The sequence below is a fragment of the Ambystoma mexicanum genome, chromosome 9 (genome assembly GCF_040938575.1).
Source record: "Ambystoma mexicanum isolate Mex_15411 chromosome 9, UKY_AmexF1_1, whole genome shotgun sequence".
Classification (NCBI taxonomy): domain Eukaryota; kingdom Metazoa; phylum Chordata; class Amphibia; order Caudata; family Ambystomatidae; genus Ambystoma; species Ambystoma mexicanum.
The window spans coordinates 1,313,015,999-1,313,029,832 of record NC_090931.1 but is presented as its reverse complement, the minus strand read 5'-3'; the positions used below and the strand labels follow the sequence as shown (position 1 = coordinate 1,313,029,832).

Here is a 13,834-nt window from a genome sequence, read left to right as displayed (position 1 = left end):
TTCTTTGGGCACCCCTGACCTAAAAAGGGGCAGGGGGGGGGCATTGGCATAAATTGTTATGGCTACTTTCCACACATGGCAACTTTCTATGACACTGAGACTACTAGAGGATACTTGTTGTTCTAACAACCAAAACCAATCGAACTAAATGTAAAGAAGGACAGATTTAGGAGCTGATACTGTGTTCATGCTCTTATCATGGGCAATATCTGTTTTTGAAATTGTATTTGGTGTAAAGCTGAAAATCATGTGGGGGGCACACTTTATCCCCACCCCCAGCTCGGCCCTAAAGAGTTGTAGGACATGTCCCCAATGTCATGACCACCTTGGTGTTGCACCTTTACGAAATTGCTGAGAGCCTCCAATGATCCCTCCCATTTCGAAACACCCACAATCCACAGCTCCTCAGAGACAATAGCAACTCCAGCCGATCCACTGACTGCTACAGCAATCTAGCATTATTGCATTTGAATGTGCTTAAGTTCAAAACAAAACCAACAAAAATCAAGCCATAGTAAAGCTCTTCTGAGCTCGGAATGTCCCAGAGCTCTAGGAACCGCTGATCACTGCGGGTGCAGTGTATTACTGTGGTTTTGGCCTGGGGCCTGGGTGCAGATGCGGGGTTTTGTTTAACCACATTCAAAATACTTGTGGACAATTTTTGCTGCATTCTGAATACATGGGAATCTTTACATCTTCCAGCACTGCTCGTGTTTGCTACATACATGTGTACATATGTTACAGCTCACACGTTCAAACCCCAACCTTCTTCCTTCACAGCTCCATGTAATTAGTACAAGCCCATCCCAATCAGGGTTTAAACTTATTGAAAAGTCGCTTCACACAAGGTCTTGTTCAAATGCCCATATCCGTTTTGATGCTGTGAAACCAGGTCCATGAACGATACCGTACGGTTTTGGAAACATATGTCTATTAGTAATGACGCAGGGAGTGCCCTCTTTTTAAAGCATTTTAAACTGGCTCCATGGCATTTATCCGGTCCTGAGGAAGGTGAATATAGTTGCTTTTCTGAAACGCTTTCTTTGAAGCACATTAACAATGCATGTGTCTCAATTTGATTTCAAAACTTTATCAGATAGTTGCATGCAATTTACCACATATAATAATAATAATAATAGATAACCAAGCCAAATACAGCTGGTTACTTTGCCAACACCAAGCGCTTTGAAACACTTGCCTGTGTATAGTCGCTTAATTAATAAACAATATCATACCATTCCATACCAATACATAGGTGCCGTTGCTCTAGCCACTAGCAACATTAAAAAACATTGGTCGCTTTGCCTTAGCCGCCCCGTGTTTCGACCACCCCAGTAGTTTTCCAGGCTATTAACTGCCATCAAGATTGAATATCATAACAGTCCTTTGATTCAACAAGTCAAAGTGTAAATTAATCCAAAAGTGCACGAGATGAGGGGGTGAGGATGACAAAGAAAGGGGGGGAAGACACAAAAAAAGACACATTAGAAATAACACTGTATTACATTGTTCAAAGCTAGAATTCCGAACACCACTGCAAATAGTGTACCATATTAGGAATCCACAGGTGATAAAACCAGCAGTGAGACACCCGCACTCCATTTCATCAGTATAGTCAATAGTGCGTCATTAGTGTTCAGCATGCGTCTAACAACTGCTGGTGTTATCACCTATGGAATCCTTACATGGTACACTATTTGCAGTGGTGTTTGGAATTCTAGCTTTGGACAATGTGATACAGTGTCATTTCTAATGTGTCTACATTTCTTTCTTTGTCGTCCCCAGCCCGCCTCATCTCTTGCACTTTTTGATTACTTTACACTTTGTAACCGAAGCCAATTTGGATTTATAGTGTTAATTTGACTTTTTGAATATCCTAAATCATACGACTATTATGATATTCAATCGTTATGCCAATAACAGCCTTGATAAAGACTGAGGTGGTCGAAACACGTGTCGGCCGGGCTAAGGCAAAGCGACCAATGATTTTTTTGTTGTTGCTAGTGGCTAGAGCAAAGCCACCTATGTGTTGGTGTTGTATGTGTAACATGCTGTATTTGGGTTATTTGTCTACGATTATTATGTGTGGGAAAATCCACGCAACTATCTGATAAAGGTTTGGAATATTTTTGGTTTATAGAATTTAGGGTAAGAAAATTGTCATTACATGTGGTGAGATCCACGTAAAATGTTGACAACGTTTTGGATTCAAACTTGGTTTTGTTGGACTTGATTGGAGTAGCGCAAATTATTCTGGCATACCAATTCAAACAACTTATTACATAATAGGTCAGGGCAATACCTATATATACCAGAAGCTGCAGCTTATCCGTCTATTGAAACACTTGTGTATGGGCGCGTTACAAATACCATATCATAAATACCATATCATATTAACTGAGCGTTACTGAAATTTAGCCCCCGCGCACTTAGTTCCTGGGTTTTGTACGATCGGACGGAAAAAAAAGGTCCGACCGTGCAAAACGACCGAAAAATGCTACCACCAAAGGTTCGAAAAGCAAAAGTTCGAACCTTTGGTGGTTGCATTGCAGGTAAGTAAACAAAATATACTGTGTGGCATAGTGAGTGGGGTGTTGTGGGGGACACCCCCGCAGCACACCCGCAAAAAAAAAAAAAAAAGGGGCTGCAGGGGTGTCCCACGCAACACCCTGCTCGCTATACTTTACAGTATACCTACAGTATAGTGAGCAGGTGTTACGGGGGAAACTCCTGCAGCCCCCGTAGTATGTAAGTGTGTTCGCATGAGAACGGTGCAAATTTTTGGTAGTTCGCACCTTTCTCATGCGAATATTCTGGCCGCGGCAAAATCAGCCGCGGCCGGATCACTTAGAATCAAGTTCCTGGACTGCCCCAATTCATTGTTTTCAATTGGATCTCATATTGCCTGCACTGACCCTGGTTCTTTGCATTCAAGGCTGCTAGGCCGCAATTGCATATTGCACACTGTCCCTTTTCTCATCTCCCTTTCGCCCCTCTGGGATTTACTGGGGCACTGATACCAGTTTCTACTATTTTTCTACACAAAATGATGGTTAATGTAAATGATTTATGTTGTAAAGAATTGTGGTTCTAGTATGAACTTAAACATATTAATCAAAACCCAGAACTTGAATTGTTAAATCATTTGGGAGTGAAATAAATCGCTCTTTATTTTTGGCGCGTGAAATAAATCAATCCTTGCAAAAGCAAGGATACCCAGCATGCCCAGCTTTAGTGTTTTTGATTGATTCAATATTGGAATTAACTGGATATAGGTAATGCTGATGTGTCCAACAGGAACCACCCTTTGTTGTATGCAGTATCTATTTAGGGCAGGGGGTCCATATATCAGGCTCTCCAGCTGTTCTGGACGGTGACTTCCATGATCCCTCACCGTTTACTATGTTGACTAGATCTGATGGAGGTCATAGTCCAAAACATCTGGAGAAGCAAAGGTTTCCAACCCTTGATTTAGGGACTTCCCAACAGCATGCTGGAATGCCAGCGCTACAAGCACAAGTGCAAGAATGAGTTGAGACCCATCCAAGAAGGAAAACAGAGAAATAGGGTGCAGGCTCTTTATGTGACCAGCGCAGGGAATGGGCCGGCACACGAGGAAGCGGGGCTCCAGCAAAACATGTTTTGCCACCCTGTCCCCAAACTCGGGGGCTTGCCCACAACACTCACACTTTAACGAGTAGGATTCAGAAGACCCTGCGGCGCTGCCGAGTCTTCTGGCAGCAGTCTGCTCGATGAAGAGTGGGTTGCTTGTGCGAGTGTGTGACAAAACTCTGCTTCAGAACAGGATACTGCCAGCACAATCTGTCCTGAAGCCATGTTATCACATGTGCAAGCAACCCAGGTTTCAACACACACTTTCAGTATGGCATGGGCATCTGAATCCAGAAACAGCCAAAGCCTTGCCTGCTTGGAGCTGTCTAGGCTTGTATATATGTCCTGCAATGTAGAGGCATTTTTTTCATAGGGCCAGTAGTGTGACCAATTGAAACTGCAGACTCCAACTTCCATTATTCTCACAAAAGGGTTTCTTACTGAATCACAATAGGACATGTTTCAAATTTAAAATGTTGGACATACTTATGTTCCCATAATGCCCTTTCTTGTATGCAAATCACCAGCATTGGGTTCTACCAAGATATACTGTATTGCGTGACCCGGCCTGGGACAACGCCCACCGTGCCCTCCTACTCTCCCCCATGGCCCCACCCATCCAAGGTTGAGAGGCTCCCCCCGATAATGTTTCTCATTTCTAGCACGGCATGTGACGCAGTATTTCAGCGGCACGACAGTGTACGTGTACACGTGACAGAGTACACATATAGTATTTGACACCATTCCTAATACATTTTAGCCCGGCTCTTTCTCCATAAAAATGACCAGGTGTTTCGGGGCATTAAGGATCTGCTTGACATGTCACCCTCCCAGCCCTGGGTGACTTGAAGACCTTTCAGCACCAGGCTGGCTAGGTGGGTGGCAGCCTGGAGCCTGGATTGATCGCAACCTGTGTACTCATGAACACATAGTACACACCCCATTCATAGGGGCAGGCAGGACGCATAACATATGAATGGGCCACAGTACGGATTATGTACGTTTTTGTGAGGAAACATTGTTTGCAAAATAACAAACTCATGGAAAACTAGAACGTGGATGTCTCCTTTCATTAACAGATGATGTTTTCAGTAGCAAGGGCGCGTGAAGGTTGTTTATGTACATCTGATGCTGATACTAAGCACGACTGCACCGAGCACACCGGGGGCACTATGCTGGGAGCTTTCGCCTGCACAAATATTATTTCTGCAGCCCTGCCCAGGTTGCTGGCTGCCTCTATTGACAACCGTACAAGAGCCATCCGCGTTCATTCATGGGTCTGACACGAGCTAGTGTGTGCCAGGTCCCGCCCTTTCCTAGCCCGAGCTTGCCCGCCCGATCCTGTGCCAAGCCCAGCTGTCGACGTGCTAGGGCCCGTCAGGGGGGCCAATATTGGGCTAGTGCCGGGCGAACGTCCTATCATCATCTTTGCATCCATTTCCCAACCATTCAGCTGGGATGCATGATGGCACTGACTGGTCCAAGCTCTGCCTTCCCCGTCGGGAGTCAAGTTAGTAGTCATGACTACCAGCAACCAATGACCACCTCTGTGACAGAGATCTGTAATTGCCTTTGTCAGGTGTTGACACTGCCCTGTATTTTCTTTCGATCTTGCTGGCCTGCGTTTATAACCTTGGCTTATTATTAGTTTATCAATATTGTGCTTCACGCCGGATCCCTCATGCTTCTAAGCACTGTAATAACAGGTGTTATTATTACCCGAAATAATGGCACTCAATGTATCAAACGTGCAAGGATTAAGTGCTGAGGCAGCCCTGCAAGAATGTGTGCCCGCCTCTTGCAGGCTACAAACAGATGTCAAAGGCGGCGCTTCTGCCGTAAGTATATGCAGTAGTATAATACCAACGCCTATCTTAACTATTTACACCTGACATAGGACAGCCGTAGATTACTTCCTTTAGTGTTAGGACACAGGAGAATGCCATTCACCTTGCCAGACAAGATAGAGACAAGATAGAGGATGTTCAAACACCAATATTTCAATGTATTGTCAGTATGACAGCTTTTTGCCATAATATAACATAACATAACATACCATAACATTATTGCCGGACTCCCTCCCTGCATCTGCAACCTCCTTCCCCGCTTTCCCTCCCTCTCACTTCACTCCTGCTCCTGCTCTCCTTCCCAGCAGGCTACGGTCTGGCTTTCCCAGGTGGGGGCAGAACACACCATGGACAAGGATCAATGCTTAAGAACGACTATGATGGTGATTCTCTGCAGTACAAAAGCATAGTATCGAGCTAACACTCCCCCTTTCGGGTGATTTTGGGCACACCTTGGAAGCCTACCGGTGGGACATAGCACTACCTAACTGTAGAGGAGCAGCTTTATGCCTCTGCAGCAGGAAATTCTGCCTCCCCTACCCTTTATATGTTGGAGGCCTAAGATCGTACCATGCCTGACGCCAGCAGTTGTGCCAATACCGCAGCGGATATTCGAAAGAAGGTACCCACTGAGAAAACCCTATCAAATGTATCCCCGAAGAGACGACAATCTGAGGGAGGAACTGCCTGAAGGAATATGAAAAGGAGCGAAAAGAGAAGCTACTGACGTCACAGGAGACATGCCTGATGTCCCGAGAATAGTGGCTGAAGAGAATGCATGGATCTTACAGAAACTGATGACGAAGTTAAGAATCGAGTAAACCTTCATGTGCAAGAAGAAGATTGCACATGTGCAAAGTGCTGCAGAATGTCAGCTGTTCAATAATTGTACAGATGCTGAAACGCAAGTACACTGTCATCATAGAAGCTGCCTATACGTAGTGGATAGACTGCAGGCGAACCTGCCATTGTATAGGAGCTGGACTTTGGCGTCATGAATTTAGTAAACCCGGACCCATGCAGGGATGTCATTTAGGGGTCACCAGAGGTCGCAACTGCGACCTTTGAGGTCTCCCTTGCGACCTCTGTGGTCACCCTTGCATTTTTTTTGTACTGCAAGCTCATGGGTTGTGGCCAGCACCATGTGGCTCTTTAGTTCTGGAGTGGCTGGCTTTCTTGTTAAAGCCCCTTAAAAAAAGAAGAAAAGAAGTGACACAAGTCTAACACTTTCAGCAATGACCCTTAATAAGAAAGATTAGGAATACCAAATAATGTGTCTTTCAGGAATTCTATCCAATAATTGCTAGACTCATTAAAGGTTTATTTCAGGCACACTTCAGGGGGTGAGTCACTGATTTAGTCTGTTCTTAAACGCCTCAACTCAACCTTTCATCTTTCTGAGGTCGATAAATGAGTACCAACACAGGTTGGGTTATATTGGGTGTATATTTTTTCTATATAAAGTGCCTAAGCGTAAGTGCTATATCATAACACATCATTATCATTTGGTCATGGACATCTGCTTGCATTCACAGTAATTTGGTAATATGGGCCTATATACACTGATCTTAATGATACATATGGTGATACATTCTTGTATGAAATGTACATCACATTATAGTGGCATCGTAACCATATTTTTTGTAGTGTACAATGCTATGTGATAGCACTTCCTGTTTTGTTAACGGGTGAAAGGTCACGTTCCATCGCATCCCGCGGTTTCACTTCGGGGTGGGGTCAAATGACATCACTTCCTGTGATGTCACCAGGGGGTCAAAGGTTGTGTCATGTCACTTCTGCTACCCCTGGCATTTTGGTGAAATGACGTCCCTGACCCATGGAGAGGGAAGGCCGAGAATTCTGTTGCAGCAAGAATACGCTGAGATCGTGGAAGAGCCTGGCGATGCTGTCTGTCCTGGTATCGAAACTGAAGCAGCCAAAGTTGGTTATCTATTCTTGAAAGCAGTGAATGTGCGAAGGATGAATGATGCCTTGTTAAGGTGCAAAGAAAGAACACCAAGAATGTCAAGTTTGATCTATTTAAGACATTTAGTTGCTGCAAAATGAACTAATTTGTGATCTCCTGTCACGTTAACCAAGTATGCAAAATGAGTTGAGCTTGGCGTCCTAGAACAACGATAGTGAGAGCCTGCATTCCCATATATTCCCACAGACAAGGATACTTTGCAAGGCCAAGTTCAAAGACAATCTTCATGGCAGAAGGCATGGGTGATGAGAGATGTAGGGATAAATCGGCGGGGAGGTAAAGTCAAGTCCACCTCCTGGCACCTGGGTTTCAGGTTACGTGCTGCTAAGTGAACCGACTGTTCCAGACAAGGCACGTGCGTATCAACCAATTGTAGAGGGCTGTATACCGAAGTGCCTTATAGTTTGAAACCAATAATAAACCGTGTACTTAATAGTGTTACAGATGACATGTTTTTAGAGGTAGGCATACATTGTCCACCTGACAGCGGGCAGCCAATTACAATCCTAGTCCCTATAGAAAGTATATTTAGATGTCTCAAATCCCACCCATTGATAGGTTTTCTGTTATTTGCCACATTTGCCACATAGTATGAGGTATTTTTTTTATATAAGGATGTTTTTATGAGAAAATCGTCGAGAGCTGAGCGAACGTCTGTTAATGTCCGTTGTAAACTCCCTGTTTTAGATTATTGTTAATAAAACAGCAACTATGCCATCTTCCTGAGCTGGTTCGATTATTTGGACTCAGAATTACTCTGCGATCCCATCCATTGCATGCACGTAACTAAAGGGCCATATGCTCATAACCAAGCTACTAAGACACGCTCTGCATGACTAAACCTAACCAGGTCACAGTCTTTCTTCACAGACCCTCATGCACTGCATCGCAGGGATTACAGCTGTGTTTCTCTGGGGGTTCACTCTGCGCAGACAAATACATCTGCAAAACACACTCCCTGACTACACCCACCCGAACCACACATCATGCTCAGCACGAAGGGCACCTCCATTAGAATACAGCTGAGTCCTATGGAAAATTCGGTCCAGCTGTTCACATAGCTTGACTCTTCAGACTCCTTCGATCATTTTCTTAGCCCCCATACCCCCTCTCTGATAATCACAGGCTGATGCAGTGGAGAAACTTTGCTGAAAATGTTGAGGGGGACATGACCTCTGAAGAAACGATATCTCCATTCAAATGAATGGGGGCAAAATAGTGTGCCATGAAAGTTGGGGGGGACAAACACCCCCGTGCCCCCTAAAATTACACCCATGGGCTGATGTTATGGACCTAACCACTCCCTTCCCACCTACCTTCGTAATTGGCTATAAATGCGCACATGCATTTTATTACTATGTTCATCACTTCTCAATCCTCTGAATACGGTCTCCCAAAGGGTGTTCACACTCACAGTGCTTTAAGGCCATACCAATGGCAGCAGGCGCTATACAAATACCATATATGACATATTACCATAACATAACATATATGTGCAGAGAATCTAGAATCAAGCACACGAGCCTCAGAAGGATCATAACTATTTCCTCTACAGCCAATAACCCATTTTTATTTTGCAGGCGACACTCTAGAAATGACATTTAAAATATCTATTTTTATCTGTCACCTTTCTTACCCAATTGACCAAGCTGTCTGCTGCTCAGCTCAGCTCTGAAACTTGCACTTCCTGTCCAACCTTACCGTCTTCCTGTCAAACCTTGCTGACTTCCTGTCAAACCGTGTTGACTTCCTGTCAAACCTTGCTGACTGCCTGTCAGCTACAGTGTTACCAAGATAAAGCTTCATTGCTGCAGCTTCAGTTCCATATACATTTGCTGCACCATCGGTGATTCAAGTCGCAACCGGCAGGACCAAAAAACCATCATACCCTCCCAGGCCCGCCCCCTGACTAAACCACACCTGCAGGTTGGCTAATTGCGTTGGAATCAGGGGAGGGATTAAAAACACCACTCGAAAATTCAATCAAAATGCCTTTTTCTGGATCACGGAAAGGCATAGTGCATTGCGGGGTTGACTACGCGACTATTAAGTCTTGGTTGATAACACACTTATGGCAGAAGAACGCATGCCATGAATTCTCAAAACTAAAATAAAACTTTCTCCAGTTCAATTCCTTGATAATCAGTATCTCGGGGAAATGCCACAAGTAGTCTGGAGTGGTCATGACAGCAGGAAAACAGCAGCATCGCCTGCAGGGGAACACCTTAAAAGCATCAGCAACCCCCTCCCCCCCTTCCGTCACTCCCTCCCCCTCCCCCTCCCAATCTCCCAGTAAAAGAAATGGCGCAATCCTTACCTGGCTCCCACGATGAGCTGGTTTCTGTTGACATCCAGGGCCAGTTGGGAAAAGTCGTGCACACCCGCAAACGTGAAGTTCGATACCCAGGGCTTCAGCTCTGTGGGGAAAAGGCAAAAAGAAATCAGGCAAGGGTCGGCAGATTGCGAACAGATCAGCAACGTCATAGCAATGGCGGATCCTAAACTGTTATGGCTCCTTTCCCAGGGCTCTCGGGTCCGCATGTCTGACCACAGCCGCCGTGACAGGTGGGTACGCCAGGGCCCCCAGCACTGGGGAAGGTGACCCGCTCTGATCACCAGCCCGAGTGATGTGCGCCCCCGCACCCTTGTCTGCGGAGCCTGCCGGCCTCGCTCAGATGTTGAACAATGAAAGCGCATTCCGTACTTTGGGCCCTGGGCCTTGAGCAGAGTCTGTCGCTCTAGAGGAGAGGGTGCAGGCCGAGGATGATGCAAGGAAGAGACAGGTTGATTGACATTTCACACAAGGTAGGTGTATCTTTTACCACCTGCACCCTCGGGTGCTGCTGCCGATGCTGGTATCCTGTTATCCAGGCTGTCAGCCGCCCCCCCTTCACTGCATTCCCGTCTGATGCGCGTGGCATCTTTGAAACCGACCGGCTCGACAGGCGCTCACCCAGCTAATGACCCCACACCTGCCTCGCGGGCTCACACACCAGACTGGGCGAATGCATGTGCAGGGAGAGTTAGGCATCTACGGGTCATATCTCTTCCAAGAATGCATGACCCGAGGCACACACGTGGCGTTCTGGCTAATCTAGAGGAAATGAGCATAGGGCTCTCACTTGTAAACACTAACAGGGAACTGTCAGCTTGTTTCAGCTGCAGCATCCGTAACATGCAAACAATCTTCCTAAAAGGTGGATTCTTCTAAACAGAAAAGAATACGCAGGAGTGTAGTTCATACATTCCATTACATCGTGCTGTGACCGAAGCATGCAGAAAGTACATGACATATTAAATGATATCCCAGGATTGCATTAGTGCGGCTCCACAACACAGAGCAAATAATGCAAGGTCACAAAAAAGTGAGAATTGGAGAAACGGGATTTCTGGGACAAAGACAAACGGGCATCTTTGGGCCGTTGTGCCCTGGTGAGCCACGTGCTTCACTTGAACTGAATTTGCAGACCCAGAATAAGAGTGCGGCTTCGGGCAGGTCGTCTGCTGGTAGCAAAGGTGACTGAGGGCTACCGTCTGGGTCCATAGTTGCGGCCCAAGTCTGGGCGTGCAGCTGCGGGCAGGACGTCTGCTGGTAGCAAAGGGGATGGAGGGCTACTGACTGGGTCCATAGTTGCGGCCCAAGTCTGGTCGTGCAGCTGCAGGCAGGTCGTCTGCTGGTAGCAAAGGTGATGGAGGGCTACTGGCTGGGTGCATAGTTGCAGCCTCAGTCTGGGCGTGCAGCTGCGGGCAGGCCGTCTGCTGGTAGCAAAGGTGACTGAGGGCTACCGTCTGGGTCCATAGTTGCAGCCCCAGTCTGAGCGTGCAGCTGCGGGCAGGTCGTCTGCTGGTAGCAATGGTGATTGAGGGCTACTGGCTTGGTCCATATTTGCAGCCCCAGTCTGAGCGTGCAGCTGCGGGCAGGTCATCTGCTGGTAGCAAAGGTGACTGAGGGCTACCGTCTGGGTCCATAGTTGCAGCCCCAGTCTGAGCGTGAAGCTGCGGGCAGGTCGTCTGCTGGTAGCAAAGGTGATTGAGGGCTACTGGCTTGGTCCACATTTGCAGCCCCAGTCTGAGCGTGCAGCTGCGGGCAGGTCATCTGCTGGTAGCAAAGGTGATGGAAGGCTACTGGCTGGGTCCATAGTTGCAGCCTCAGTCTGGGCATGCAGCTGCGGGCAGGCCGTCTGCTGGTAGCAAAGGTGAATGAGGGCTACCATCTGGGTCCATATTTGCAGCCCCAGTCTGAGCGTGCAGCTGCCGGCAGGTCGTCTGCTGGTAGCAAAGCTGATGGAGGGCTACTGGCTGGGTCCATAGTTGCAGCCTCAGTCTGGGCGTGCAGCTGCGGGCAGGCCGTCTGCTGGTAGCAGAGATGACTGAGGGCTACCGTCTGGGTCCATAGTTGCAGCCCCAGTCTGAGCGTGCAGCTGCGGGCAGGTCGGCTGCTGGTAGCAAAAGTGATTGAGGGCTACTGGCTTGGTCCATATTTGCAGCCCCAGTCTGAGCATGCAGCTGCGGGCAGGTCGCCTGCTGGTAGCAAAGGTGATTGAGGGCTACAGGCTGGGTCCATATTTGCAGCCCCAGGCTGGGCGTGCAGCTGCGGGCAGGCCGTCTGTTGGTAGCAAAGGTGATTGAGGGCTACTGGCTGGGTCCATAGTTGCAGCCCCAGTCTGGGCGTGCAGCTGCGGGCAGGCCGTCTGCTGGTAGCAAAGGTGACTGAGGGCTACCGTCTGAGTCCATAGTTGCAGCCCCAGTCTGGGCATGCAGCTGCGGGCAGGCCGTCTGCTGAAAGCAAAGGTGACTGAGGGTTACCGTCTGGGTCCATAGTTGCAGCCCCAGTCTGAGCATGCAGCTGCGGGCAGGTCGTCTGCTGGTAGCAAAGGTGATTGAGGGCTACTGGCTTGGTCCATATTTGCAGCCCCAGTCTGAGCGGGCAGATCGTCTGCTGGTAGCAAAAGTGATGGAGGGATACTGGCTGGGTCCATAGTTGCAGCCTCAGTCTGGGCGTGCAGCTGCGGGCAGGCCATCTGCTGTAGCAAAGGTGAATGAGGGCTACCGTCTGGGTCCATATTTGCAGCCAAGTCTGAGCGCGCAGTTGCGGGCAGGTCGTCTGCTGGTAGCAAAGGTGATTGAGGGCTACTGGCTGGGTCCATAGTTGCAGCCCCAGCCTGGGCGTGCAGCTGCGGGCAGGCCATCTGCTGGTAGCAAAGGTGATTGAGGACTACTGGCTGGGTCCATAGTTGCAGACCCAGTCTGAGCGTGCAGCTGCGGGCAGGCCGTCTGCTGGTAGCAAAGGTGACTGAGGGCTACTGGCTGGGTCCATAGTTGCAGCCCCAGTCTCAGCGTGCAGCTGCGGGCAGGTCATATGCTGGTAGCAAAGGTGACTGAGGGTTACCGGATGGGTCCATAGTTGCAGCCACAGGCTGGGCATGCAACTGCGGGCAGGCCGTCTGCTGGTAGCAAAGGTGATTGAGGGCTACTGGCTGGGTCCATAGTTGCAGCCCCAGTCTAGGCATGCAGCTGCGGGCAGGCCGTCTGCTGGTAGCAAAGGTGACTGAGGGCTACCGTCTGGGTCCATAGTTGCAGCCTCAGTCTGGGCGTGCAGCTGCGGGCAGGCCGTCTGCTGGTAGCAAAGGTGACTGAGGGCTACCGTCTGGGTCCATAGTTGCGGCCCCAGTCTGGGCGTGCAGCTGCGGGCAGGCCGTCTGCTGGTAGCAAAGGTGATTGAGGGCTACCGGCTGGGTCCATAGTTGCGGCCCAAGTCTGGGCGTGCAGCTGCGGGCAGGTCGTCTGCTGGTAGCAAAGGTGATTGAGGGCTACTGGCAGGGTCCATAGTTGCGGCCCAAGTCTGGGCGTGCAGCTGCGGGCAGGCCGTCTGCTGGTAGCAAAGGTGACTGAGGGCTACCGTCTGGGTCCATAGTTGCAGCCCCAGTATGAGCGTGCAGCTGCGGGCAGGTCGTCTGCTGGTAGCAAAGGTGACGGAGGGCTACTGGCTGGGTCCATAGTTGCAGCCTCAGTCTGGGCGTGCAGCTGCGGGTAGGCCGTCTGCTGGTAGCAAAGGTGACTGAGGGCTACCGTCTGGGTCCATAGTTGCAGACCCAGTCTGGGCGTGCAGCTGCGGGCAGGCCGTCTGCTGGTAGCAAAGGTGTTTGAGGGCTACTAGCTGGGTCCATAGTTGCAGACCCAGTCTCAGCGTGCAGCTGCGGGCAGGTCATCTGCTGGTAGCAAAGGTGACTGAGGGCTACCGGATGGGTCCATAGTTGCAGCCCCAGGCTGGGCATGCAACTGCGGGCAGGCCGTCTGCTGGTAGCAAAGGTGATTGAGGGCTACCGGCTGGGTCCATAGTTGCGGCCCCAGTCTGGGCGTGCAGCTGCGGGCAGGCCGTCTGCTGGTA

General features: G+C 48.9%; 1 protein-coding gene across 2 annotated transcripts in view; it reads right to left on the bottom strand.

Moving 5' to 3' along the window:
* Positions 1 to 13,834, bottom strand: part of SEMA5B (semaphorin 5B) — a 1,093,184-nt gene that overhangs the window by 567,313 nt on the left and 512,037 nt on the right. For both annotated transcript variants that reach the window (XM_069616686.1, XM_069616687.1), the window contains one exon: positions 9,764 to 9,863. In XM_069616686.1, the coding sequence (XP_069472787.1) occupies positions 9,764 to 9,863 (100 nt within the window). The remainder of the gene's footprint in view (positions 1 to 9,763; positions 9,864 to 13,834) is intronic.